This window comes from Tachyglossus aculeatus, chromosome X4 (assembly GCF_015852505.1).
Source record: "Tachyglossus aculeatus isolate mTacAcu1 chromosome X4, mTacAcu1.pri, whole genome shotgun sequence".
In the NCBI taxonomy this organism is placed as follows: domain Eukaryota; kingdom Metazoa; phylum Chordata; class Mammalia; order Monotremata; family Tachyglossidae; genus Tachyglossus; species Tachyglossus aculeatus.
This window is the reverse complement of record NC_052098.1, coordinates 18684757-18712486: the sequence shown is the minus strand read 5'-3', so window position 1 is coordinate 18712486 and position 27730 is coordinate 18684757. Positions and strand designations below refer to the sequence as shown.

General features: G+C 44.6%; 1 protein-coding gene across 1 annotated transcript; it reads right to left on the bottom strand.

Moving 5' to 3' along the window:
- Positions 1-560: 560 nt before the first annotated feature.
- On the bottom strand, positions 561-27322 carry LOC119948069 (programmed cell death 1 ligand 2-like). Its single transcript, XM_038769918.1, has 7 exons — positions 26977-27322; positions 22725-22793; positions 16379-16723; positions 14892-15161; positions 9054-9191; positions 5873-5956; positions 561-1500 (listed from the first exon to the last, which is right to left on the bottom strand). Exons 2-7 carry the CDS (start codon positions 22777-22779, stop codon positions 1487-1489), a joined length of 906 nt encoding a protein of 301 aa, XP_038625846.1. The 5' UTR covers positions 22780-22793; positions 26977-27322; the 3' UTR covers positions 561-1486.
- Between the last annotated feature and the right edge of the window lie 408 nt (positions 27323-27730).

The following is a 27730-nucleotide window of genomic DNA, read 5'->3' as shown; positions in this document are numbered from 1 at the left end:
CTGCCATATTTTTCCCACTTCCCTAAGCCTGAATTTCTACCCACTGCCCTCTATTCTCAGTGACCTCAAGGTCCTTGAGGCAGCTCAGGATCACAAACAAAGCACTTCTATCAATCAATCATATTTATTGAGCGTTTACTGTGTGCAGAGCACTGTACTAAGTGCTTGGGAGAGCACAATATAACAATAGAACGGAGTGGGTAGATGCATTCCCTGCCCACAACGAGCTTACTAAGAGCTTTCAGCATCACCTGGTAACAGCAATGATTGTCAGCACTTGCAGGATTCTAAGCAGAAGGATTCCAAAGCAAAAAGTATTATTATCCCCATCTTACAGATGGGGATCCCAAAGCCCAGTTACTTGAAGTGATTTGCTCAAGGTCACACAGTAAGTAATGGAACTGGGAATAGGCTCAATTCATTGATCTGCCCCTCAAATCATCTTACCTCAAGCCCTCAAACAATATTCAATATATTTCATTACAACAGCACAGCAACATTATTAGTCAAAACTGATCAGTTATTTTCAGTAAAAGTTAATAGTGATACTAAATTGCTACAATAAATTTTATGCTTGTGATTTGTATTTACTTAGGTCAATGGACTATACTTCATTTTTCCTAGAAAAGTTAACAAAATGGTCTAGTATGGATGTGTCTCTGCATTACGTTTAACTGGTCACCCTCAGAAAACTTTTTTACTCCTATGAATAAACATTTAGAATACCAGTCTGTTAGGTTTTACTCAGAATATGGTGTTTGATATGGTCTTTGCCTGTGGCTCCCAACCTTAACAAACCAGGCAGTGCTAGATGTGCCTAGGTTTTGTGGGGGCCTTGAGCCAGAAATGGCTTAGTGGGTTGGGTGTTTCTGAAGAGGTAGCCCAAATTATGACTAGGAGACATTGTATTTGAGTTTGATCTACTTCTGTAAATGGCAAAATCCAGCTCTTCTTTGGTCCTCTCGAAATCCCTTTAGAATTCCTCCTTTCTGCACAAGATAAGAGGTTTAACAGTTCTCTCTGCTTCCACTTCAAGTCTTCAACCCTCCAGCAATGGTCTAGAGAGAAAACCCAGTTTGGAGCTGGCCTTAAGCTAGTAGGGGCTGATTCCACTCCTGAAATACGTCCAAGTGGAGTCCTCACCACAGCATCTTTCTAAAGTGCAAAAAAATTCCAAATAGACATGTCCATTCAGAGGGAAACAGATGATGTCCAGAATTCAAGCAGGGCTGTTAGCGCAACAGCTCACACACTTTCAAGGCTGCCTCGTGCCCTGGAAACACATTTTGGCCTGACCGTAGCCGAGAAGACTTTCGTGGCTTTGGTACTGCCCATCCAGGGGTTTGGGTTTACTGTTTCGGAAAAGAAGCTCAAAGTACTGGATTTTCTCAAAGTGCAAATCGCCAACCCTGCAAGGAGCTTTGCTCTGCTGAGTGCTTGCAGTCTCTTGATCCTGAATGATCGAACTGTGTTCGGCTCTTGGGGGTCACAGGTTCAAACCTGAAAATAACAAGGAAAACACATATAAGAAAATAACTTTTCTTATTAAAAAAATTCTTAACTCTTTGTAGTTGGATAAGAGGAAGGGAGGCAGGGAGCAACTAGTTAGGGCTCCATTTGGAGAAACTTAAAAGGAAACCCACTGAGTGCTGAACCGAGAGGAGAAGTCAATCAGGGCCATGATGGTTTCTGCTACCCAAGGAAATATTCATTTGATCGTATTTATTGAGTGCTTACTGCATGAAGAGCACTGCATTAAGCCCTTGAGAGAGAACAATATAACAATAGCCTGGAAGAATCTGCCCAAAGCCTCTTGCCTGGGTCTACATGAAATGGATCTCAAGGTTCACTCATTCATTCATTCAATCATATTTATTGAGCGCTTACTGTGTGCAGAGCACTGTACTAAGCGTTTGGGAAGTACAAGTTGGCAACATATAGAGACGGTCACTACCCAACAGTGGGCTCACAGTCTAGAAGGGGGAGACAGACAACAAAACATATTAACAAAATAAAATAAATAGAATAAATATGTACAAATAAAATAGAGTAATAAATACGTACAAACATACATACATATATACAGGTGCTGTGGGGAGGGGAAGGAGGTAATGCGGGGGGGATGGGGATGGGGAGGAGGGGGAGAGGAAGGAGGGGGCTCAGTCTGGGAAGTCCTCCTGGAGGAGGTGAGCTCTCAGTAGAGCTTTGAAGGGAGGAAGAGAGCTAGTTTGGCAGATGTGCGGAGGGAGGGCATTCCAGGCCAGGGGGATGACGTGGGCCGGGGGTCGATGGTGGGACAGGTGAGAACGAGGCACAGTGAGGAGATTAGCAGCAGAGGAGCGGAGGGTGCGGGCTGGGCTGTAGAAGGAGAGAAGGGATTCACTTTAAAGGAAATATGGCTTCCCAGTCTGATGTATCTCCACCCTCCAAAATAGAAAGAAAAGAAAAAAAACATTAAAAATCAACATATTTATAAACACTCGGTTGAAGCTCAAACCTTCTAGGAGGCAAACCTGAGATGAGAACCTGACCAAAATCTTCCATGTTTACTGGAAATTTGCAGCGTGTCTCAGTGGAAAGAGCACGGGCTTTGGAGTCAGAGGTCATGGGTTCAAATCCCGGCTCCACCACATGTCTGCTGTGTGACCTTGGGCAAGTCACTTCAGTTCTCTGGGCCTCAGTTCCCTCATCTGTAAAATGGGGATTAAGACTGTGAGCCCCCCGTGGGACAACCTGATCACCTTGTATCCACCCCGGCACTTAGAACAGTGCTTTGCACATAGTAAGCACTTAATAAATGCCATTATTATTATTATTATTATTTGGAGCTGAGTGGATGTAACTCATGGTTTCAGTGTGGTTTATCTGTGGTTAAACATGCTGAACCATCCTGCCCCTCCTCATTAGCAGATCTTGTTTGAAAAGCAGGTTAGCAAAGCAATTATGAGAACAATCACAGGTATTTCCCTTCTAAAACAGGGAAAAATGGAGTCTCACCTATAAGTCACAGTGATTTTGAGCCTTATAGGCTGGCTAGAATCAGCCTTGAAAACCACCTCCCTCCTTCCTGGATTAACCCTCCAGCAGCATTTTAGCATATAATTGGGGAAATGAATAGCATGATTTAATGAAAATCTCAAACACAACGTATGAGTACATTAAAATGTTCATTTTTTTTTTTCAGTGATGGCATGAGTACCAGGTAAACATGATCAACCCCACTGCATGATCCCCAAATTGCTGCTAGGGTTATGATTCAAACACTGTACTTTCCCAAGCTATCAAAATGTTAAGGTCAAGGTTACCGGGAAAGACATTTCAACTCCTCCTTGGGAAGTGGCAGGCAAAACAACAACCAATTTGAGGTTGGGAACACACCAAATGCTTCTTGTTCCTCAATCTTCTAAGAAGGTCATTTCCATAATCAGTATTAAGGTAAATACCTTTGGTTTGTTAATTACATGTATCTAGTCATTTTGGGTGAAGGGTCTTTCCAGCATTGCTCAAAGTTCATTGCTTTGAGAAATGTACGGTAATTGGCCGTCATATGACTTTGCAGCTCGTTGTCAGTCAGTTTACGATCACAAAATGCAGAAGTAAAACTGAAATCTACCATCAGTCAATGATCAGATGCTCCACTATATAGCTATGGAATTTTAAGTCTCTTACAATATTTTACATTTCTTGTGAACCTTGACGGATGAAGCTGGGGTGAGAAGCAATGATGTGAAAAATAATTCTGCAGAATAAATAAAAATCCCAAGAGAAGTCACACTGGATATCAACATGTGGTTAGCAGCTTCATGCCTCGGCATGTATTGGTTGGAACTTTGACCCCTTGAACCAATTTTTTCAGACAACATTAGTTAATTTTGAGGAGGATATTTGTATCTTTTTGAAAAAGGGGCTAGATAGATCACTGAGACAGTGCTTCTTCAAGCCAGGAGCAGAGTATGTAACAAGGAGAGTTCCTTATAGGAAGAATACAGGTTCCTTAAATCCTTCCCATCATTTGAATTTTCCCTGAAAATGAACTGCCCAACTAAGAGGCAATCCGTGGTTCCTCTTCTCCCTGGAAGGAAGATAAGAGTTCCATTTAATTCTTGCCTTAGGAAAGGTCGGCAAGGAACAGACCTGTCAATTTCCTATTTCTTCAGAACAACGAGTGGCAATCCCATCAACGTTCCTGAAGAACTCGGATTGCCTATGGACTGGTTCAAGCCTAACCAATGTTGTTATATTGTCATATGGAGTGATAATAATAATAATTGTGGTATTTGTTAAGTGCTTACTGTGTGCCAAACACTGTACTAACTATGGGGGTAGATACAAGATCATCAGGTCAGACATAATCCCTGTCCTACACAGGGCTCACAGTCTAAGTAGGAGGGAGAACAGGTATTGATTGAATTCCAGTTTTACAGATGAGAAAACTGAAGCCCAGAGAAGTTAAGTGACTTGCCTAAGGTCACACAGTGGGCCAGTATTGGAGCCGGGATTAGAACCTAGATCCTCTGACTCCCAGGCCTGGGCTCTTTCCACTAGGCTACACTGCTTCTCATGTGTCACAAGCAATTGTTCTCTTATTAAATTTCTGTTTAAAAACTTAGGCAGACAAAAGCTCTAGTAATTCTTTTGGCTTTCCTGCGCTAAACTGCAGGTGAAATTGTAAAATGGGAAATTTTCAGAACAAGTGGATGCTCTGAATTTGTGTGGAAATTACACTTTTGGGGGGATGAATTTTGGTGAAATCAGGAAACCTTGTATAATACAGAATGACTGATATTAAAATGACTGCTATAGAAAAAAAAACACTGCCTTCTTCAGAAACCAGACTTCTCTTCCCACACTGCAACCGAAGTATTCTACTCCCAGGGGAAGAGAATCATATCTTCCTCTACTGACATGGGTCTTGTGACCATTTAGCCAACACTGAATCTCCTCTAGGAGAAACACCATTTTCAAAGCAAGTTACTTAAAAAGAGGGAGCAGACTGTCTTCCTGGGGTAAGTGAACAAGACAATCGAATCAGACACAGTCCTGGTCCCACCTGGGGGCCCATAATGGAAGAGGTAGGGAGAGTAGATAGTTTATCCCCATTTTACAGATGAGGACCCTGAGGCACAAGGAGGTTGAATGACTTGCTCAAGGTCACAGAGCAGGCAAGGGCCCAATCTAAGACTAGAACCTGCATCTCCTGACTCCCGGATCCCTTGCTCTTCCCACTAGGCCACACAGTAAGAAAACAACCTTTAATGGAGGAAAAGAAAATGATCAAAAAGATGATTTGGGGTTTTTGATGATATGTGACATTAAAGAAATTTCTGTTTGTACTGTGGTTATAGGGCTGACATGTCTTTTGTGTTCCTCCCGGGCCTGAGAGGTAAGTACAGGGTAGGTGTAGAGTACAGCTGCTCTGCTGCTCTTGTTCAAGTTGATTATTATCAAGAGCACTTACTGAATTAGTACCGTGGGTCCAGAACACTGTACTAGGTGCCTAGGTGTGTGGGTACAGTCAACAGAGAAACAGACAGGGATCCTATCCTCAAGGCAACTACAATTGAATTAGGATCTTAGAGTCTGATGCGTGAACCCCTTGCATGAGCTATTGCAAACCAGCGTTGGAAGATGTGAGCTAAGCCGACACCTCCATTACACGACCAAACTGTGAAGGAAGGTCCCTGGTCAAAAGGAGAAGAACAGAAGGGGGAGACTGGTCCTTGGGGAAAAATCTTTAGTGCACCCTATATCATAAAAATTGTGGAATCAGAGAACTGGAAGGAGCCTCCGGGAATCATCTGGACACCATAAATGCTCCTTTAAAAACATCTCTCCAGGGGTAGCCTGTTCTGGGTTAATTCATCATCCTTACATTCAAAGAAATTCTTCCCTCTGTCTTCCTTATGTCTAACTTTTTCTTGCTGCAATGTGAGCCCATTTCCTCTTGTTCGGTTCTCTGTAGGAATGGAGAAAAACAGGGTCAACATCCTCTTTCAAAAAAAGCCCCTTTATATATACTTGAATACAATTAGAAAGTCACTCCTTAGGTTGCTTTTCTTCCCCAGGTTAAAGAATCAATCAATCAATCAATCGTATTTATTGAGCACTTACTGTGTGCAGAGCACTGTACTAAGCGCTTGGGAAGTACAAGTTGGCAACATATAGAGACGGTCCCTACCCAACAGTGGGCTCACAGTCTAAAAGGGGGAGACAGAGAACAAAACCAAACATACTAACAAAATAAAATAAGTAGAATAGATATGTACAAGTAAAATAAATAGAGTAATAAATATGTACAAACATATATACATATATACAGGTGCTATGGGGAAGGGAAGGAGGTAAGATGGGGGTGAATGGAGAGGGGAACGAGGGGGAGAGGAAGGAAGGGGGCTCAGACTGGGAAGGCCTCCTGGAGGAGGTGAGCTCTCAGTAGGGCCTTGAAGAACTCTGCTTCTTTCAAACTTTTGCTGTTGAACCCCTTTTCAGTCCCCTCTATCCATTCCTTTTCATCTTTTAAGTTTTTCTGCATCCTTTTTTCAAATGATTTGGCTGAAACGGGACATGATATTTTAAGAAGCATTTGTTCCAGTAACAGTAAATCTTGAAAGAAATTAATTACTTGGTGAATTAAGAACATCTGTGAATTTTTAAACCTGGTTAAGTTGAACAAAATGAACAGGACTGACTGACTGATGGGAAAGCTCTGTGTTGCCTTTGTGTGCCAGACTCTCCATTATTTGCTTTCATTACTAAAGTTCTGGGGAGTTTCCAAGGAAAATGACTCCCTGGGTACTAGCTCAATCGAGTGGACTTGACTCTCCCTAGGCAAAGCATACTGAGCCAGACTGAGCCCCCTCCTTCCTCTCTCCCTTGTCCCCCTCTCCATCCCCCCTGTCTTACCTCCTTCCCTTCCCCACAGCACCTGTATATATGTATATATGTTTGTACGTATTTATTACTCTATTTATGTATTTATTTTACTTGTACATATCTGTTCTATTTATTTTATTTTGTTAATATGTTTGGTTTTGTTCTCCGTCTCCCCCTTCTAGACTGTGAGCCCACTGTTGGGTAGGGACTGTCTCTATATGTTGCCAACTTGTACTTCCCAAGCACTTAGTACAGTGCTCTGCACACAGTAAGCGCTCAATAAATATGATTGATTGATTGATATAAAGAATTAAATGAAGATGCATATGAATAAATACATGCAGCGGGATTTTATTTCATGATAAACAGGCATGAAAAGTAATGAGTATGTAAGGAAAAAATCCAAACAGAGAAAAATTTCTAATGGGAACGTGTCTACTACCTCTGTTATATTATGCTCACCCAAGTGCATAGAACAGTGCTCTGCACACAGTAAGCATTCAATAAATATAATTTTTATGGTATTTGTTAAGCACTTACTATGTGCCAGAGCTGGTGTGGATATGAGTTGATCAGGTTGGACACAGTCCCTGTCCCCCATAGAACTCAGTCAACTCCCATTTTACAGATGAGGTAACTGAGGCACAGAGAAGTTAAGTGACTTGTCCAAGGTCACACTGCAGACAGGTGGCGGAACCGGGATTAGAGCCCGGGTCTTTCTGACTCCTAGGGCCCTGCTCTATCCACTAGGCCACATGGCCACTAGGCCATGCTGCTTCTCAAATCAGATGCTGTGCAACAACATTCATAATTTTCTCTCCCCTCCCCACAATTTAGGGATGCAGAAGTGGAGTTAGAATGTCTTTGGGCTCATTTGGTGCAGCTTGGCAGAAATTTTAGGGACACCTGAAGAGGCCCTACAGGATAGCACTCTCCCAAGTGCTTAGAACAGTGCTCTGCACACAGTAAATACTGCTGATTGATTGATTACAAGGGTGGGTTTAGATATCCCCCACCTCCAACCTGGCTGGTCATCAAGCCTGGGAGGTACATACAGGGGGTGTTCAGTTCAAGTGGCAAGAGATCACCATACTAGGCTGTGAAAAATAAGGTGAAGGGAGATAGAGGAAGAGAAAGAGCAAGAGACCGAGAAAGATGGTGAGCAAGGGAGGGAGGACCTGCAAGTGAGTGCAAGAGAACACGAGAAAAAGAGCGAGAGAGAGAGAGAGTGTTTGTGCGTGTGTGTGAGAGAGAGAGACAGAGAGAGAGAGTGAGAGAGAGAGAGAGAGAGTGAAAGAGAGAGCAAGATCTTGCTTGCTGTTGCTCCTTAAGAACTTTCCATGGGGAGCTAGATCATTTTTAGTAATAGGAGTGGGAGGAGGCCTTTCTCTGTCTTTCTCAAATCAAGCTGCACATGTGCAGGATGAGGAAGAGTCCAAGGAAGCCCCTCCCCCCTTCTCCCCAATCCTTTTTCCAGTCAAGGTGCCCAAACCCAGCTCAGGGCTGGTCATGGGGGTGATGGGAGGTGGCAGCTCCATGTAGAGCCCCCAAACCTATTGGTCCAAGATGCTCACCTCAACATCTCCCCTCCCCTTCAATCCCCCAACTCCCTACAGGCCCTGGTTGATGCTAGTCTCTAAGCTCTAGGAACAATCTAGTTGGGTTTTTTTATGCTTTTTGTTAAGCGCTTACGATGTGCGGGCACTGTTAGACAACTTAATCAGGTTGGACACAGCCCATGTCCCATTTAGGGCATATAGTCTTAATCCCCCTTTTACAGATGAGGTAACTGAGGCACAGAGAAGTGAAGTGACTTGCCCAAGGTCACACTGCAGACAAGTGGAGGAACCAGAATGAGAGTCCAGGTCCTTCCTACTTGTAGGTCCATGCTGTATCCACTAGGCCATGCTGCATTCTCATGAGGGTAATGCCTGGCTCGTGAGGTAAACAGAATGAGCCAAATTGCATCACTCTGGCAAGGAACAGAGTTATCTCTTCAAAAAGTAATGCTTGAAGCATCAGCTTACTGAAGAGTAGAGTTAGATAGTTTGGAGCGGCAGTGAAGGGGGTGAGGTGGGAGGTGAGAGGCGGTGGGAAGAAAGGGAGACGGAGGGGAGAGAATAAAGACTACCCCAGCATCAAATGGGACATGAAAGAAAACAGAGAAGCACAGGACTTACCTTTCCTGTTGGAAAGTTCTCTGCAGAGGGGTCTCCTCAGAAATATCAAAGCAGATATAAAAATAAAGGCAATAATGCAAGTGGGAATGAACAAATAAAACAGGGATGTCTTTTCAGCCAGAGGTACCTCTGTGGGAGCTGCAAAAATGAACATATTATATTATCAGGGCTAGAGCCAGGATTTTGGTGATATTTTGGTAAAGGCAGTGCTTACTGTTGAAAAGTTGAAGGTTTCTCTCAATCTCACAGGAATGAAGCTCAGAATGATCGGGTCACCACAGCAATAAAAGAAAAGTCAACATAAGCACAAGTATCCTCCTATCAGAGATCGGGAGGGAGGAAGCAGAGTGTACTAACAGACATGGGTAATAAGGGATTCATTCATTCATTCATTCAATCATATTTATTGAGCACTTACTGTGTGCAGAGCACTGTACTAAGCGCTTGGGAAGTACAAGTTGGCAACATATAGAGATGGTCCCTACCCAACAGCTGGCTCACAGTCTAGAAGAGGGAGACAGACAACAAAACAAAACACATTAACAAAGTAAAATAAATAGAATAAATATGTACAAATAGAGTAATAAATACATACAAACATATATACATATATACAGGTGCTGTGGGGAGGGGAAGGAGGTAAGGTGGGGGGTGGGGGGGGAGGAGGGGGAGAGGAAAGAGGGGGTTCAGTCTGGGAAGGCCTCCTGGAGGAGGTGATCTCTCAGTAGGGCTTTGAAGGGAGGAGGAGGAAGGAATTTGACCTGCATTCTGCTCCTGACCCTGGTTTTGACCTTGGTACCAGTTGGTCCCATTATTTGCCCAGCTCAGTCCAGGATTCGTGTATGTGAGCCCTGGGAAAATCATGTCGCTTTTCTGTGCTTCGGCTTCTCTCATTTGTAAAGAGAGGAAACGAAATCTTTCTCCTTCCTCCTGAAACTGTTCTAGCTATTAATGGAAAGAGACTAATCAATCAATTTAAGCCCTTGGGGGAATGCAAAGAAAGAAGATATACAGTCCCTTAAAGAGTTTACAACCCAAGGGGAGAAGCAGACAGACAAAAATGATTTATAAATTAGGAGGAGGAGGAGGACACAACAGGCTGAAATCGCTAATTGAGAAATTTAATATACAGATGAAAATACACATAGGAGCATAAGTGGGTGATATTATTTTATAATAATAATAGTGACATTTGTTAAGCACTTACTATGCACCAAACACTGTACTAAGCACTTGGATATATACAGAGTAATCAGGTCAGACACAGACCCCATTCCATGCAGGGATCACAGTCTAAGGGGGAAGGAAAACAAGTAATTAATCCCCATTTTCCAGATGAGGAAACTGAGGCACAGAGGAGTGAAGTGACTTTGCCCAAGGTCACACAGCAGGCAGATGGCAGAGCTGGGATTAGAACCCAGGTCCCCTGACCTTCTAGACTGTAAACTCGTTGTGAGCCGGGAACTTGCCCACCAACTTTGTTATATTGTACTCTCCCAAGTGCCTAGTACAGTGCTCTACACACAGTAAGCACTCAATAAATATGATTGATTGACCCCCAAGCCCATGGTTTTTCCACTAGACCACACCTGTTCTCAATGGCCTAGTGTGATTGGGGTGATATGAATCAATTGGGAAAAGCTTTCTGGAGGAGATTGAATTTCGGAAGGGCTTTGAAGATGGGGAGAGCTGCAGGTTGGTGGATTTGGGGAGGGGAAGAACTTCCATTCTGAGAGAAAATGTGAGTGAGGGGTTCGAGACAGGAGAATTGAGAGAGAAGTACAGTTAGACGGTGACTTTGAGAGGAGCAAAGAGTGTGATCAGGGCAGTAGCAGGGGATCTGGCCATCCACACATTAGTTAACAAACAAGATTTGACTCTACCACACAAACGAGAAGCAGAGCAGCTAGTGGATAGGGCATAGGCCTGGGCGTCAGAAGAGCCTGGGCTCTAATCCCGGATCCATCACTTGTCTTCTGTGTGACCTTGAGCAAATCACTTATCTGGGCTACCTCATCTGTAAAATGGAGATTACAACTGTGAGCCCCATATGGGACAGGGACTGTTTTCAACCTGATTAGCTTGTATCTACTCCAGTGCTTAGAACAGTGCCCGGCACATAGTAAGCGCTTAACAGATACCATAGAAAAATGAAGATCTCTAGTATTTGAGTCAAGCATCTTGGATTTTTCTTATAAATGGATCGACTGAACATTAGATGAGTCCAGGTCTGTAAGAGTCTTTGAGATGACCAGGACAAGTGTGCCAGTGAATAACAAAGTAATAATAATAATAATAATGATACTTGTTAAGCACTTACTATGTGCCAGGCACTGTACTAAGCGCTGGGGTGGATACAAGCAAATTGGGCTGGACACAGTCCCTGTCCCGTGTGGGGCTCACAGTCTCAATCCCCATTTTCCAGATGAGGTAACTGAGGCCCAGAGAAGTGAAGCAACTTGCCCAAGGTCACACAGCAGACAAGTGTTGGAGCCAGAATTAGAACCCCTGACCTTCTGGCTTCCAGGCCTGTGCTCCACCCACTACTCCATGCTGCTTCAATGTAAAGTAGTTCTACTATCGATGACTGGCTGTGAAAACACCTAGGGTGAAGAGTGAAAGCAACAAAAGTGCTAAACCAATTTCAGAGCAATCAGTGGGGGCTGAAGAAACCCCCAAACCAAAGCTCTTTCACAATTGAAACACACAAGTCACATTAGCTCCTAATCATTCATTTCCACTTTCGTATCTTCACGATTTCTTTAGAAGAGATGTCCGAGTCTCAAGTTCAGAATTAGAGAAGTATTAGCAGTGACTGACGGTAATGGGTAAGGGAATATTAGAGGGGGGCGGGAGTATGTGATGGAGTGCCAGCTCATAAGGCAACCAAAAGGGCATTTTAGGAAACAGAGGTAGGAGGAATGGCTTCAGGGAAATCACTGGGTGATGCTTATACTGCCAAGTCTAGATAGTAAGATCTGCAACCATCTGCCACACAGATCTGCACAAAAATCTGCAACACACATTCTGTTGCTCTTGTTGACTGACTGCAAGACCCCGTGGACCAGGGCCATTGCCTTCAGCCCAGAGGCAATTTGCATGTATGAGGCCAATTCTCCCCCTTCTAGATTGTAAGCTCGTTGTGGGCAGGGAATGTGTCTGTTTATTACTATATTATACTCTCCTGAGAGCTTAGTACAGTGCCTCGTGCACAGTTAAGCGCTCAATTCATTCATTCATACGTATTTATTGAACGCTTACTGTGTGCAGACCACTGTACTAAGCACTTGAAAAGTACAATTCGGCAACAAATAGATACAACTGAATGAATGAATATTGTGGAATGTCTTTCAATGAATTACAATGAGTATAAAAAAAGCAGAAAAAACCCTAAATTAGAAAGCTCTAGCAACCGGTGAGGATTTAGACTGGCTAAAAACAAAGCTCTATTTAAAATTTTATTACAATTTGTCTTCAACATGGAAAACTATCCCAACGGGAAAATCCCGTGAGCTCCTTGGAAGTTGTGATCTTAGTTGCTACGAAGTGGTACAAATTTGTCTCTGTCAGGAAGAGAGAAATGTTGAGGTAGTTTCACCTAAAAGCAATACTCAACATCAAATAGCAGGACAAGTTTTCTAAGAAGGGGGTCTTGCTCCCCAGCATGGTGGCAATGCTCATCGTAGCCTGACTTTGCTGGGCCGGGCACAAGAGAAGAATGGATATCCAGGCGATTATTGTATGGTGAACTGAGACGGGGCAGATGGGTTCTAATCCTGGCTCTGCCACTTGCCTGTTGTATGACTTTGGGCAAAGTCACTTCATTTCTCTGTATCTCAGTTTCCTCATCTGTAAAGTGGGGATGAAATACCTGTTTCCCTCCTCCTTATAGAGCATGAGCTCCATGTGGGACAGAGATTGTGTCAACCTGCTTATCTTGTACCTATCCCACCGCTGAGTACAGTGCTTAGTACAGTGAAGTAAGCACTTAACAACTACCTGAATCAGTTCGTTCATGCACGCAGGAAGGGCAGAATCAGTGTTTCTAAGTGAAATGCAGTCTCAAATATTGTGCTAGAGCAGTTCACTTCGGAATACCAGGGCAACCAGCCCGGCCTGCCTTGCAACACTAAGGAGCGGGGCTGCTTTCCTTGACCAGAGACTTTGAGAAGTTGGAGTCACCAAAAAGCCGCCTTGAAAACATCAGCGCAGCAAGGAATATGGAATGGATTGTCAGTGACACATTGACCTTTCCAGTCCCTTGGGCACAGATGAATAAGATCCTTTTCAAAAACGAAGCACAGCTACATATGGGACAATTCGTTTGTTCCTGAGGAAAGTGAAGTGAGTCAACCAAAAGGCAGAATTTACACCAGAAACTCGAGGTTTCCATTCTAAGCCTAGGGTTCTGTGCAGTTGATCACCCTGTGTTTTGGCCCATCAAAAAGCAGTGAATTACACAATAACATAGATTTTGCAAAATAGTTTCTAATCCAAAAGAGATTAAGGAAGTACTTGTGTTACATGTTGTAGAGTCATATGGTGGAAGGGCACAGCAGAACCATGACAGTGACTAAGCATTAGTTTAAAAGTCTCAATTTAAAAATTGATCGGGGTGGGATCAGGGTTAGCTGTAAGCAATAAAGACTGAGGTTTTAGAAGTCATGCCTTACTGGGTTCAATACCAGGTACAAATAATTTGTGGGGAAGAGAGGAAGGAAGAACACATTTACCCCTTCAGTCAATTAATCAATGATATTTACTGAGTGCTTACTATGTGCAGAGCACTGTACTAAGCATTTGGGAAAGTACGACATTTGGTAGACGATCCCTGCCCACAAGGAGCTTGCAGTCTGGGGGGTGGGGGAGACGTCCATTAAAATGAATTACAGACGGTGGAAATGGCAGAGTATACTGATATAGACAGAAGCTCTGTGGGGCTGGGGGTGGGGTGAGAATCAAAGCGCTTAAGGGATTCTAGACCCCAGTGTACAGTTGTGGAAACAAGGGTTTAGTCAGGTACAGCTTCATAGAGGAAGTGTGATTTTAGTAAGGTTTTGAAGATGGGGAGAGTGGTGACCTGCCAGATACGAAGGGGGAGGAAATTCCAGGCCAGGCAAAATGGGGTTGTTGGTGAGATAGATGCAATTGAGGTAGAACGTGTAGTTTGGCATTAGAGGACTGAAGTGTAGTAGGAGATCAGCGTGGTAGGGTGAGAGGGGGAGAGCTGATTGAGTAGGCATTAAAGCTGACGGTAAGGGGTTTCTCTTTGATGTGGGGATAAGGGAGGTTGCCCATTCCTTATTTTCAAAGAGTTTGCAACCAATTTCTTAAAAGATAACCTTCTTTCCAGAGTTGTAACCACAGAATTCACTTTGCATTACCTTCACTCATTACCTCTCCGGCCTTACCCAGCATCTCATCATAGTAATGAGGAGAGCAAAAAATAGATGTGTTTCAGGTTAGAGGTTTTGGGGATGCCTACAGATGTCATCGCTTTGGGATCAGCAACAGCTGTATTAAAGTTAGGTATTTTTCCTCCAAGTATGAAAATGCAAACATTTTGGGGGAAATTGGGTGGGGATGTAATATTGTTAGGAACTCCACCATCCCAGGCAAACAAACAATCTCAACCCAGAAGATCTCTGTTAAGAGGTTAGCATTCCACAGGACAAATCAATCATCCACAGACTACGGTCTTGGCAAAATCAATACTCAGGAAGTGTACCAAGAGGCTTAGGCTGGTACTGATGAGGAGTTGTGCAATGCCATTCTTCTCCAATTAGTCTGCAGGGGAAGAATTCTGTGAGAGCAGATAAGAAAGGAGTCGACTCTTACCTGGAGGGTCCAGATTAGCGGTTGTTCTTTCATTCACATCTTTGTTCCAGAATATGCAGCTGACATTTTTGTTGGAGTTTGCTGGGAGCCTTAGCACACTGGTTATGTGGTACAGCCCATCTGGAGTTCTAGTGTAACTTGTGTTGGCAGGTGCACTGACATTTTGCCAGGACACTTCTGCTAGAGGGAAGCCCTTAGCCTGACAGATGAGATCCTCTTCATCCCCTCCAGGGGCTGCAAGAATTTGGGTGTTTATTGGCTTGTAGGGTGCTGAAAAAATAAAAGAAGGAAAAAGAGTGAATATATTTTTTCACTTCTTAGTCATCTCTTCTCCTCCTTTCGCTGTTATGCATTGCTTAGCTAAATTAAAGGTGTCATTATGATCAAATAGTGCAACTAACTTTAGGCTGCCTCATCATTAATGGAAGTCCACAGATAGTCCTAAAAATGATCTTAAAAGCTGGGTTATTGCTTTTATAATTGAAAATGTAGAAGTATTGCATTAGTTCTAGGCAAAACCTCCTGCTGAAGCCTTGAGCCTTTTGAAAAGGGTTTGAGGAATTTAATTAATAATAATTGTGGTATTTGTTAAATGCTTACTATGTGCCAAGCACTGCACTAAGGACTGGGTTAGATACAAGATAATCAGGTCCCACATAAGGATCACATAATTAGGAGGGAGCACAAGTATTGAATCCCCATTTTGCAGATGAGGGGACTGAGGCACAGAGAAGTGACTTCCCCAAGGTCACACAGTGGGTAAGTGGCAGAGCAGGGGATTAGAACACAGGTCCTCTGACTCCCAGACCCATGCTCTTTCCAGTAGGTCACACTGATTCCCTAAAACTTCGCTCTGCCATACTTAGTCTGTGATATTTATTAATAATAACAATAATAATTATGCTGTTTGTTAAGCTCTTTCTATGTGCAGGCTCTGTACTAAGTACTGGGTTGGATACAAGCAAATTGGAATGGACACAGTCCCTGTAATAATAATAATAATAATGATGGCATTTATTAAGTGCTTACTATGTGCAAAGCACTGTTCTAAGTGCCGGGGAGGTTACAAGGTTATCAGGTTGTCCCATGGGGGGCTCACAGTCTTAATCCCCATTTTACAGATGAGGTAACTGAGGCCCAGAGAAGTTAAGTGACTTGCCCAAAGTCACACAGCACAATTGGTAGAGCCAGGATTTGAACCCTTGACCTCTGACTTCAAAGCTCGGGCTCTTTCCACTGAGCCACGCTGCTTCTCTACCATATGAGGCTCACAGTCTCAGTCCCCATTTTACAGATGAGGTAACTGAGGCACAGAGAAGTGAATAGACTTGCCCAAGGTCACAGAGCACACAAGCGGTGGAGTTGGAATTAGAAGCCACGACCTTCTGACAACCAGGCCTATGCTCTATCCACTACACCATGCTGCTTCTCTACTTAGTCTGGCCAGGAAGTTCATGATGGCATCAGCATCCCATAAGGCTACTCACCTTTAACTTTCAGAGTGATATATTTGTAGTCGGCTCCCCCGTAGCTAATTAGGCAGCGGTACTGCCCAGCATCGGTTATTTTGACATCATTGATCTGAAGCAAGGCTTTTCCCAAGGACAGCTCTTCTCTTAATAAGGTTGCTCTTCCTCTGTAGTGTTCATCCTGGGTTTTAAGGTCTTCCTGGCCTTTAGCAAACTTCACAATGTTCTTTTCATCTTTATCCCAAAAGACTAATAAAATGTTGAAGTCCATCTGGTTTTCAACATTGAAGTGGCACTCCATTGTCACATTGCTGCCGAAATCCACTGTATAAAAGTCTTTGGGAATCTGGACAGTGAATAAAGCTAGAAGAAAACAAAATAATGACTCAATAAACCACATATTTCAATTACACTTCTACCTGGTTCAAAACAGGTCAGTTTCATCCCTATCGATGGGCCCCTAATTCTCTCGAGGCTGCAGATATAACTTTGAAGTCATTTTTTACCCCCTTCCTCATTTAACCCCGCACATCCTGACTGTCACTAGATCCTGCTGCTTCTTCCTCCAGATTATATGGATCATTACCATTATTCATATTATGTCTGTCTCCCCCTCTGGACCGTAAGCTTGTTGTGGGCAGGGAACGTGTCTGCTAACTCTGTTGCATTATTCTCTCCCAAGTGCTTAGTACAGTGCTCTGCACATAGTAAATGCTCAATAAATACTATTGATTGATTGATTGATTGATTGATAGGATAAATGCTTGGATTAACGAAGTAGCAGTTTGGATGGAGAGGAGAGGGCAACATCTGGAAGCTCTTGAGGAGTGGGGAAACGTGGACTGAACATTTTTGCAGAAAAATGATCTGGGCAGCAGAGTGAAGAATGGACTGCAGTGAGGAGAGACAGGAGGCAGGGAGGTTTGCAAGGAGGCTGGTGCAGTAATCGAGGTGGGTCTGTCTTCCCCTCCAGTCTGTAAACACCTTGTAGGCAGAGAACATGTCTACCAACTCTGTTGTACTCTCCCAAGAGCTTAGTACAATGCTCTGCACACAGTAAGCCCTCAACAAGTACCTTGGATTGATTGATTGATAGGATAAGTTGCTTGGACTAACACATTATCAGTTTGGATGGAAAGGAAAGGGCGGATTTTAGTGAAGTTGTGAAGGCAGAGCTGACAGGCTTTGGTGACAGATTGAATATATAGGTTGAATGAGAGAGATGAGTCAAGGATAACTCCAAGGTTACTGGCTTGCGAGACAGGAGGGGTGGTGGTGTTGTCTACAGAGATGGGAAGTTCAGGAGGAGGACAGGGTTTGGGTGGGAGGACAAGGCATTCTGTTTTGGACATGTTAAGTTTGAGGTGTCAGTGAGACATCATAGTAGAGATGTCCTAAAGGCAGGAGGAAATGCCAGACTGCAGAGAAGGCGGTTAGGCTGGAGATGTAGATTTGGGAATCATCCGCATAGAGATGGTAGTCAAAGCCATGGGAGTAAATGAGTTTTCCAAGGGAGTGGGTGTAGTTGGAGAATAGAAGGGGACCCAGAACTGAGCCCTGAGGGACTCCCACAGTTAGGGAGTGGGAGGCAGAGGAGGAGCCGGTGAAAGAGATTGGGAATGAGCAGCCAGACAGACAGGAGGAGAACCAGGAGAGCACAGTGTCAGAGAAGCCAAGGATGAATGAATAATATTTCCAGAAGAAGAGGGTGGTCAACAGTGTCAAAGGCAGCTGAGAGGTTGAGGAGGTTTAGGATGGAGTAGAGGCCATTGGATTTGTCAAGAAGGTCATTGGTGACCTTTGAGAGGGCAGTTTTGGTGGAGTGAAAGGCACGGAAGACAGATCAGAGATGTTCAAGGAAAGAATTGGAGGAGAGGAAGTGGAGGCAGTGGGTGCATACAAGTTGCTCAAGGAGTTTGGAGAGGAATGGTAAGAGGGAAATGGGTTGATAATTGGAAGGATCCTTGGAGTCAATACAAGTGGATTAGGCACAGTCCCTGTCCCACAAAGGACTCCCAATCTAAGAGGGAGGGAAAACAGGTATTTTATTCTCATTTTACAGATGAAGTAGTGTGGGCACTGAGAAGTTCCATGACTTGCCCAAGGTCACTTAGAAAGTAATTACGAAAAAGTTTTATTCCTTGGGGCTGCTAGAAGGAATTTAATTGCGCCCTTTCTGTAAATATTCTAAGTCCCCAGCTGGGCAGCCCTGATTTTTAAATTACATTTTTCACTAGCTTGAGCCCTCATTTCCTTAATATGTCAGATAAAGTTTTAAGTCACTTAATTACTCTGTGCCTCAATTTCTTCATCTGTGAAATGGGGATAAGATACTTGCCCTCCCTCATATGGGGCAGGAATTGTATCTAAACTGATCATCTAGTGTCTACTCCAGTGCTTAGCACAGAAAAAGCAACGTAATTACTCTTATTTGGTTTCCACCATTTTATTTGCCATTTTTCTAAAGACCTCACAATTCTGTGCTTATTATCTCCTTCATCCCACAAAAGCTTTCTCATGGAAATATTGCCTCAGTTCCTGTAAAAGATTAATAACTTGTTCCTTCTTCAGGGAGATATTAACATAAATGAGCAAATAAACACTGAGCCTGGCCCAATGGAAATCTTATCATCGGTATTATTCCCAAGTGAGCTTGATTATTTTTCCCCTTTACATTACGGAACTTGGATTTCCTAGATGCAGAGTAGGGAAAGGTTAAGCAGGGATGAAGAAGCAATTCAGTTGGCTGCTGTCTGGTGAACTCATGGTAGGCAGGGAATATGACTACTATACAGTACTCTTCCAAGCACTTAGTACAATGCTCTGCACACAGTAAGCTCTCAATAAATATGACTGACTAACTACACTCTTTTAAAGAGTTCAGCAGATAAATCTGGGGGAATACATGGAACTGGTCAGCCTGTCCTTCTTTGGAGAATAAAGCAGAAGCAGCCTATACTGGTCACCTTCACTGTACTCCCTGCCTTTTTTTGCCCTAGGCTGTTCTCCCATTTCAGTTTGCACAGGAGGGGAGAATCCAGCTGAGTAATGATTGTTTTTGCAGATGGTAAAACTGAAACCCAGAAAGGAGAAATGACTTGCCCGAAGACGTTAATCAAGAATGACAGAGTCAGAGTTGCATTTTGAAGGTAGTCAGAGGCACTGTGTTGAGGTGGAAAGAGAATGGGTTGGATAACATGACTAAGCGGTCTAATGCACTGGAGTTAGGCTCCAGCCTCTCTGGAGATGGGGGGTTCAAATCCCACCATTGCCAAAATTTCTTACAGCTTGTTTTTTTTTATGGTAATTTGTTAATCACTTACTTTGCACAAGGCACTGTACTGGGTTAATCAAGTTGGACACAGTCCATGTACCACATGGGACTTAGAGCCTTAATTCCCATTTTACAAATGAGGTAACTGAGGCACAAAGTAGTTAATTGACTTGTCCAAGGTCACACAGCAGACATGTGGCAAAGCTGGGATTAGAACCCAGGTCCTTCTTACTCCCAGGTCTGTGCTCTATCCACTAGGCTATGCTGCTTCATTGTGGGTAGGGAACGTGTCTATCATCTCTGTTATATTGAACACTCCCAAGGGCTTAGTACAGTGCTCCAAACATATTAAGCACTCAATAAATACAACTGATTGATTGAGTTGGAGGATGTGAGTCGAGGTTCCAGCTCTGCCACTGTCCTGCTGTGTGACTATGGGCATGTCATACACTACTACTAATAATGATAATAATAATAATAATAGTGGGTTTTGGTGAGGTTTTACTGAGTGCTGGGGTAGATACAAGATCATCAAGTCCCATATGGGGCTCACAGTCTAAGTAGGAGGGAGAACATGCTTTGCTTTGTTGTCTGTCTCCCCCTTCTAGACTGTGAGTCCGTTGTTGGGTAGGGACCGTCTCTATATGTTCCCGACTTGTACTTCCCAAGCACTTAGGACAGTGCTCTGCACACAGTAAGCACTCAATAAATCTGATTGAATGAATGAAAGAATGAACAGGTAAGTACTTAGTACAGTGCTCTGCATACAGTAAACACTGAGTATATATGATTGATTGAATCCTCATTTGCAGATGAGGGAACTGAGGCACAGAGAAGTGAAGTGACTTGCCCAAGGTCACACAGCAGATGAGTGGCAGAACTGGGATTAGAACCAGGCCCTCTGGCTTCCAGGCCCATGCTCCCATCCACCAGACCACTGACACAAATTATTTTGGTTCTTCTCTTTAGGTTTCCCAAACTGTCGGTCAAAAAGAAATAATCTGAATATCGACCTACACTGTACCCAATCCAGGAATATATGGCTTCTTCATTCATTTTAGACTTTTACTTTCTGCCAAGGACAACATTTGAACTAAATGGACTTCTCGCAGCCTGATAGAGAAGCTGGCTTAAAAGATGCTGGTGACTTTGAAAGGTGCTCTAAAACTTTGTTTTTGCACTGGAGTAACTCCAGGAAACAAGAAACACCATTTGCATTTTATTGCAACTATCTTCCTCTTTAGACATCCTCTCTACAGATTGCTTTCAAATAATAGCAACAGCGCAGTGTGTTCTGACACCCACTAGAGTAAGATACTAAGCATTTAAATGGAAAAAGTAGGTCACATTTAGAGGAGACTCCATTCAGACGATTTTGCCCTCCACTAATTCATCTCAACCCTTGTGGGAGTGCAAGCAGATGGCAACTATTATTTCCACTTTATAAATTGCTGTTCTTCTCTTCAAAAAGGATCCAGATTTGAACCTGGCAATGAGACTTAGTGGATGGGCAGGGATGTGGGTGGGCTGGGGAGGGAGATTCTTAATAATGTTGTTTCCAGGGACTGGAGTCAGAGACACCCTGAATGCTGGAAGTAGCGGTAAGGGTGGTTCTTTAAAAGGCCAATTATTCTTCTTAGTGCAGCTTGGATGATTGACAATGTTTTCACTTCCCTCCCATGGCCAAAGGAAGCAGTACTGCATTCCCTCGTGTTCCCTATAGAGCAAAGTTTCAATTGTAATAATAAAAAGTTTAAATTCGGTAGAGACAACAGGCATGGAAAGAGGTACTGATATGCCAAAGAGGTCTTTGCATACTTTAATTTTCTGGCCTACTTTGCTCTGGAAGGAAAAAAGTCTTCATAACACAGTCACACACTCATTGGAAATCAATTTTCTGCAATTCTCTGCCCATGGTCATGAGAGCCTAGGATGGCCTTTGCTTGTCTATTTTCAGAGGCAGATCCTTCCAAAAATGACTGTTCAAAAAAATATATAGGACTTTTAAACTTGAAAATCATTATTTTTGGAAAATTAGTTGGACAACATTTTTTTTCTAAAAAGTCCTGCCTGTTGGCCAGGTTAATCTTTAATTTACTTTACTCCCTCTGTCTTCCCCACCTTTCCCCCCACACCTTCCCACCTTCCTGTCTCTACTTGCCCTGCCTTGTTTGCTTTTAATCCTCCAACCATGAGCAATCCTGTGTTCCTCCAAGTCCCAAACCCACTCCCTCCCTTCCTCATGATCTCTTCACATTTGTCCCCTCCTTCCCCTGCCAGCTGGCTCCATGCCAGTTACCAAACCCTCCCAACACAGCATTTTATTTCAAACTTGCCCTATCACAGTTGCCCCTCTCCGCTGTCATGTGGATCCCACACAGCCTGTACTCCCTGGGATGGAAAAAGCCATCAGGCTGGACTGGGACCAGGGAGGGGACCTAGGTAGTGTTAGTCCCCTTCCAGATTTCCTTCTTCATCCAGTCCCATCCCTTCCTATCCCTGGAAGTCCCAGGCAGCAGCAGCAGTAAGAGATCCAGGTAGCAGGGAGGTGGAGCTATATAAACCCATGCAAATCAGGATAGTCCTGTTTATTTTGCCTAGGCTGGATGAAACAGGCCCTCAAGGAAACAGAAAATGGATGATGAACCTTCAACTAAAAGACAAACATCTGCCACTTATCTGCTGGGTGACCTTGGGCAAGTCACTTCACTTCTCTGTGCCTCAGTTACCTCATCTGTAAAATGAGACTGTGAGCCCCATGTGGGACAACCTGATTACCTTGTATCTACCCCACTGTTTAGAACAGTGCTTGGTGCATAGTAAGAGCTTAACAAATGCCACAATTATTTATAGAGCCTAGCCGGGTTATTTGAGTTGGAAAGTCAGGATTTGCCTTCTGAGAATGATTCAGGAAACACCCAACTGGGTTGGAGATGAAGTTTCTTCCCAATTGCTGTCATTACCCATATCTGGGGGTCCTTCCTTCCAAGCACTGAGCTCCCACAGTTGGGGAACACCAATCAGAATCCAGGGGTATCACAGCTTTGATGGGTTACAAAACCAAAGGTCCCTCTCCACTCCATATCTTACCTGGCATAAGGTGGAACTGCATTTCCAGGATCAGAACTAGCAGGAAGAGGCACATTTTCCCTCATGGATCTGAGAGAAAAAAAAAAACACATTGATAATAGATTCTTTTGTTGCAGTGACATTCACAGCATTAGAACATGGCAATGAGTTGTCCACATGTTGTTTGGCTTTGGCAAGGAAAGGGAAATGGGGGCTGGGAAGTCAGAGTGTGCCCAAGATTTAAAGCATTTTTTTCCTCTTTCCAAATTAGAACCAGAATTGATCTGGCTTTCTGACTCTGCCTTTGAAAAAATCTTCCCTTCTGAATAACATACCCTGCACACTAGGCTGTTCTTTTCATGTGCCAGAGGAAAACTGGAGGTGTAGCACAGTGAAGCTCTGCATAATCTGGGACTAGCCTTTGGTTTGGGCTGAGCCAGGTCATGACTCACGATTCTGCTCTCACGACTGCTGGAGCCAGACCAGGAAGGACTTCACGCAGGCTTTGGAAAGCACCCTGGACGTAGCGTTGTCAGCGGCCCACAGGGGCAACCAACCAATCAAAGGTATTTATTTAGCGCTTACTGTGTGCAGAATGTTATACTAAGTGCTTGGGAGAATACAACACGAGTCAGTAGACATGTTCCTTTCTCACAAGGAGCTCACAGTCTAGCGGTGGGGAGACAGATATTAAAATAAATGATCGCTATGTACATTTGTGCTATGGGATTGAGGGTGGGGTGAATTAGACTTAGACAAACAAGGAGTCAGGATGGAATCCCATTCTCATCCTGGAATTGAGATTAGGCCTGGCTGGGCCTTCCCCCATAGTGCTTGATTGCAGGCTACAGTTTGCCCACCTTCGTAAAGCCTGGCTCAGGCTGGTTAGGGTTGGTCTAGGCTATACTTTGGAATTTTGGCTCATGGAGGGTTTGATAGCCCAGGTTTGAAATTCATGGGAGCCAGATTGCTGCGGGGCACTGTATTTTCCAGAAAGGCTCGTGAGCCCAATAAAACATCCTCAGAACCAGAGTTAGAGCCAGCTAACACCCCTCCCAAACCCCTGTCAGGCAGAGGATGTGCCTTCCCCTACAGCCCAGACTTCAGGATCTGAGACTTGCTCGGGGGTGCACCATCCATCAGCTCCGCACTTCCCAGTGGGTCGGACTCCTGACTACTGTTAGAACTGCAGCTCTGGGCTTCCCATCTCAGGAGCAGAGAACATATTGCCATGGAGAACCTCAACACTACAGCTCTCAGTTCTGATCTGTCTTCTGGGAGGCATTCGCCTACCGGCAGCGTGGTCTAGTGGAAAGAGCACAGGTCTGGGAGACAGAAGACCTGGATTTTAATCCAGGCTCCACCACCTGCCTGTTGTGTGATCCCGGGCAAGTCATTTCACTTCTCAGTTTCCTCAACTGTAAAATGGGGATGAAATACCTGTTCTCCTATTTAGACTGTGAGGCCCATGTGGGACAGAGACTATGTCTGACCTGATTTAACGTGCATAGAGAACAGTGCTTGACACATAGGAAGCACTCAACAAATACCATAAAAGAAGAAAATAGAATTGGGAAATGGGAAGCAGGAGACCAGGGTCTCTGATCTATCTTATAGGGGCATTTCTGCATTAGTATAACATAACAGCAAATCTCCGCAAGAGGTAAAGCACTGACATAGATGAAGCAGAGTGGAATGCCTCATATCTCCCATCTTTCCCCTTTCCTCTTAAGCCCAGGGTCTTGTGTGTGGATAATACAAGAGAGGTAAAAGATATAGTCCCTGCCCTCAAGGGGCTTACAATCCAATGGGGGCAGGCTGAGAGAATTGTATGTACATACAAATTGGGAGCAGGAGGAAATGTAATAGTTACATCTGGCCATGGTATGATTCTGTAAAAACTAAATAAATGAGTAAAAGGTTTATATAAATCCGTGTTTGTGTGTGTATGTGTGTCTGCACACATATGCTAAGGGAGGCTGTTGAAGATGGGGAGGGATGAAGTCAGACAGATTTGCAGGAAGGAGTTCCAGGCAGGGGGAAAACACATAAGTAGCTGGTCAAAGATAGGAGAGCCAAGAGCAAGCTACAGTAAGAAGCAAGGCTGGCTTCAGAAATTTGGCCATCTTTAGGCAAGGAAAAGTTTGGTGTCCCTCCTATTATGTAGGATGTCACTGTGACACTGCCTCAGTGATCGTCAACATGGATGTTGAAAGTCCCGAGGATCAATAGAGGAGATGGGAAGATGAGCAGATAGGAGAGAAAGCTATCAAAATCACCCAGAAAGGCAGAAGTAAGCCCAGGAAGGATGTAGATGTCAGCAATTAGTAGCTGTAGTAAGTGGTAGAAGCAATCAAGCAGTAGTATTTACTGAGCACTTACTATGTGTAGGGCACTGTACTAAGCACTTGAGCGAGTATGATACAACAGAATTAGCAGACACTTTTCCTGCCCATAAAAAATTGATAGTCTAGAGTGGGAGACAGACAGGAAGGAGGAAATTATAAATGAATAATTTATAATATATAATTTAAAGATATGTACAGAAATGCTGTGGAGTTGGGGCTGGGGTGAACATGAGATGCTCAAAGGCCATGGCAAAGTGGAGATGGTGAAGCGACCTTGGAAAAGAAAGGCAGGGGATACAGCGTCATCAGCAGAGAGCCAGATCTCAGTGTTGGCAAGGAGATGAAGGGAGTGGAACAGGAACGGGAGAGTGAGTTCCAGAGGCCACAGCAAAATGGAGTTGTAGAATGGGAGGGGAGTGCCGGAGAGATGAATGAATGCAGTAGACAGAGCGGCAATATGGCTAGATGTTAATGGGGGACCGGTGAGCTAGGAAACACAATCATAGTATTTCTTAAGCGCCTATCACGTGCAGAGCACTGTGCTAGGTGCTAGGGAGAGTACGATAAAACAGAGTCAGTCGCCATGTTCCCTGCGCACAGTGAGCTTCCAACCTAAAAGTCAGGGATGCGACGAGCAGAGGGCAGGGTGGAAGTGGATGTGGCAGGATGCGATGCGTGTACTCAACCCCCGAGTGGGACAGCTAAGGGGCGAGTGGGCCATGTGGTGGGGGATCATGTTTCCTCAGGGCCAAGAGATGTAACCGGGTGGATGAGCTCACCCACACCCAATGGAGGAGGGGTAAGAAGGGGATAACTTCAGCAGGAGGTGCCTAGAGGAAGGACGAGGAAGGTGTGCAACAGTGTGGCAAATTTAATTTCTGGGCAAAGCAAGTTTGACTTGGCGGGGGGGGGTTCCATCCTGTTTTACACATTCCCTAGCCCTCTTGTCAACTAGGTAAAGGCCTAGTTGAGAAGCAGCATGGCGTAGTGAGAAGCAGCTTGGCCTAGCGGATAGAGCACAGGCCTGGGAGTCAGGACAACATGGGTTCTAATCCGGGCTCCACCACATCTCTGCTGTGTGACCTTGGGCAAGTCACTTCATTTCTCTGTGCCTCAGTTACCTCATCTGTAAAATGGGGATTGAGACCATGAGCCCCATGTGGGACAGGGAACTGTGTCCAACCCAATTTCCTTGTATCCACCCCAGCGCTTAGTACAGTGCCTGGCACATAGTCAAGCGCTTAACAAACACCATAATTATTATTAAAAGCCACCTTCTCTGCCGCTCTTAGAAACTTTTTATTCCCTGCAGCTCCCAGACACGGTTCCCCCTTCTGCCTCCCTGAACCAGGCCTCCCTCCCCTTCTCCACCACCCCACTCCATTTTCCCCTCGGTCCCCAACCGGGCCGGCCCAGGGCCGATAGCCGAAACTTGCCCCTTCTCTGAGCACAAAGGATGGGATAGGATGGGGTGGGAGGAGGAGGGGAGGTCTGGGAAGGGACTACTGTGGCCCTTCCACCATCCCACTCCCATCCTAACCTGTCCCATCACTGAGGCTTCAGTAGTACTGGGAAGGGGCAGGCAGTGGGCAAGTTTAAATATAAAAAAGCCATGTGGGGTGGGTTTAATTATGGCCGTGGGACTGACCTGGAGTGAGAGGTAGAGAAGGAGGAGACCATGGAGACAGGCACAGGGGGTCCGTGAACTGGAGACCCTTGGAATAGAAGTTTCCAAGAGCCACAGGGCAGTTGGGGAGTGGAAAGCAGTTGGAGACTGGGGGTGGTAGCAGTACTTACCCGACTGACAGAAAGGGAGGGGATGTGCATACATCAGGGTGGGATACCATGTCAAACTTTTTTTTGCCCAGAAGCGAAATTCACCATGCTGTCGTGGAACTGAGAGGACACCCTGAATCATCACTTACCTCCCAGGTAAACAGCCCAGACCCAAACGGCTGCCACCTTCCCAAAGTTCTATATGTTGTCACGGGAACTTCTTCACCCTCCTCTTCTGCTGCTGGGGGGCAGGAGTCTGGCTGCTGTGGCATTGGGGGTGCTGGTCCTGGAGGCTGAGGACACCCTGAGCTGGAGCCCAGTGGAAGGGGCAGCGGGCCACATGTGATTTGGCTCCTTCTCCCCCAACTCCTGAGAGGACAGATGGGTCTGGTTGCTGCAGCATCAAGGAGGCTGGTCCTGGTGGCTTGTGACACATGACACTGAAGGCTGAGTGTGTCCCAGATTATTCTCCCATCGCTCCTGTAGGGGAGTGGGGGTGAGGGGAGGAAGGGGTCTGGCTACTCCAACATCAGAAATGTTGGTCCTAGCTGGGGTGGGGGGTGGGGGGTGGGAGGGGAAGGGTCAGGCTGCCGAAACAGTTAACGGCTGGAAGTCCAGGAAATAGCCGTGCTGTCCTCAAGTCCTAAAACCAGTAACTGCTTGTGGTATTTTACATTTTCATGGTCAAGCTGGGAAAACTGAAACAGAGAGAAGACAAAGAAACTTGCTCAAGATCATCCAGGAGGTCATAAGAGGTGGTGAACTCCCAGTCCTAGCCTGGAACCAATAGACAACGTCTGAACCCCTAAACCAGAAGCCCCCCTTCCCCTAACCAAACTAATGAAATTGAAAGAGAAATATCAACATCATTTCTGATCACTGCTTACTAATGGGAAGATCATT

Coding starts and splice junctions, on each gene's coding strand:
- LOC119948069 (XM_038769918.1), bottom strand. CDS start 22,779: ATGTGCCTCTTCCTGCTAGTTCTGATCCTGGAAATGCAGTTCCACCTT. Junction 16,724..22,724: donor GCAGTTCCACCTTATGCCAG/GTAAGATATGGA, acceptor GTTTTCTTCTAG/CTTTATTCACTGTCCAGATT. Junction 9,192..14,891: donor CGCTAATCTGGACCCTCCAG/GTAAGAGTCGAC, acceptor TCATTTTTGCAG/CTCCCACAGAGGTACCTCTG.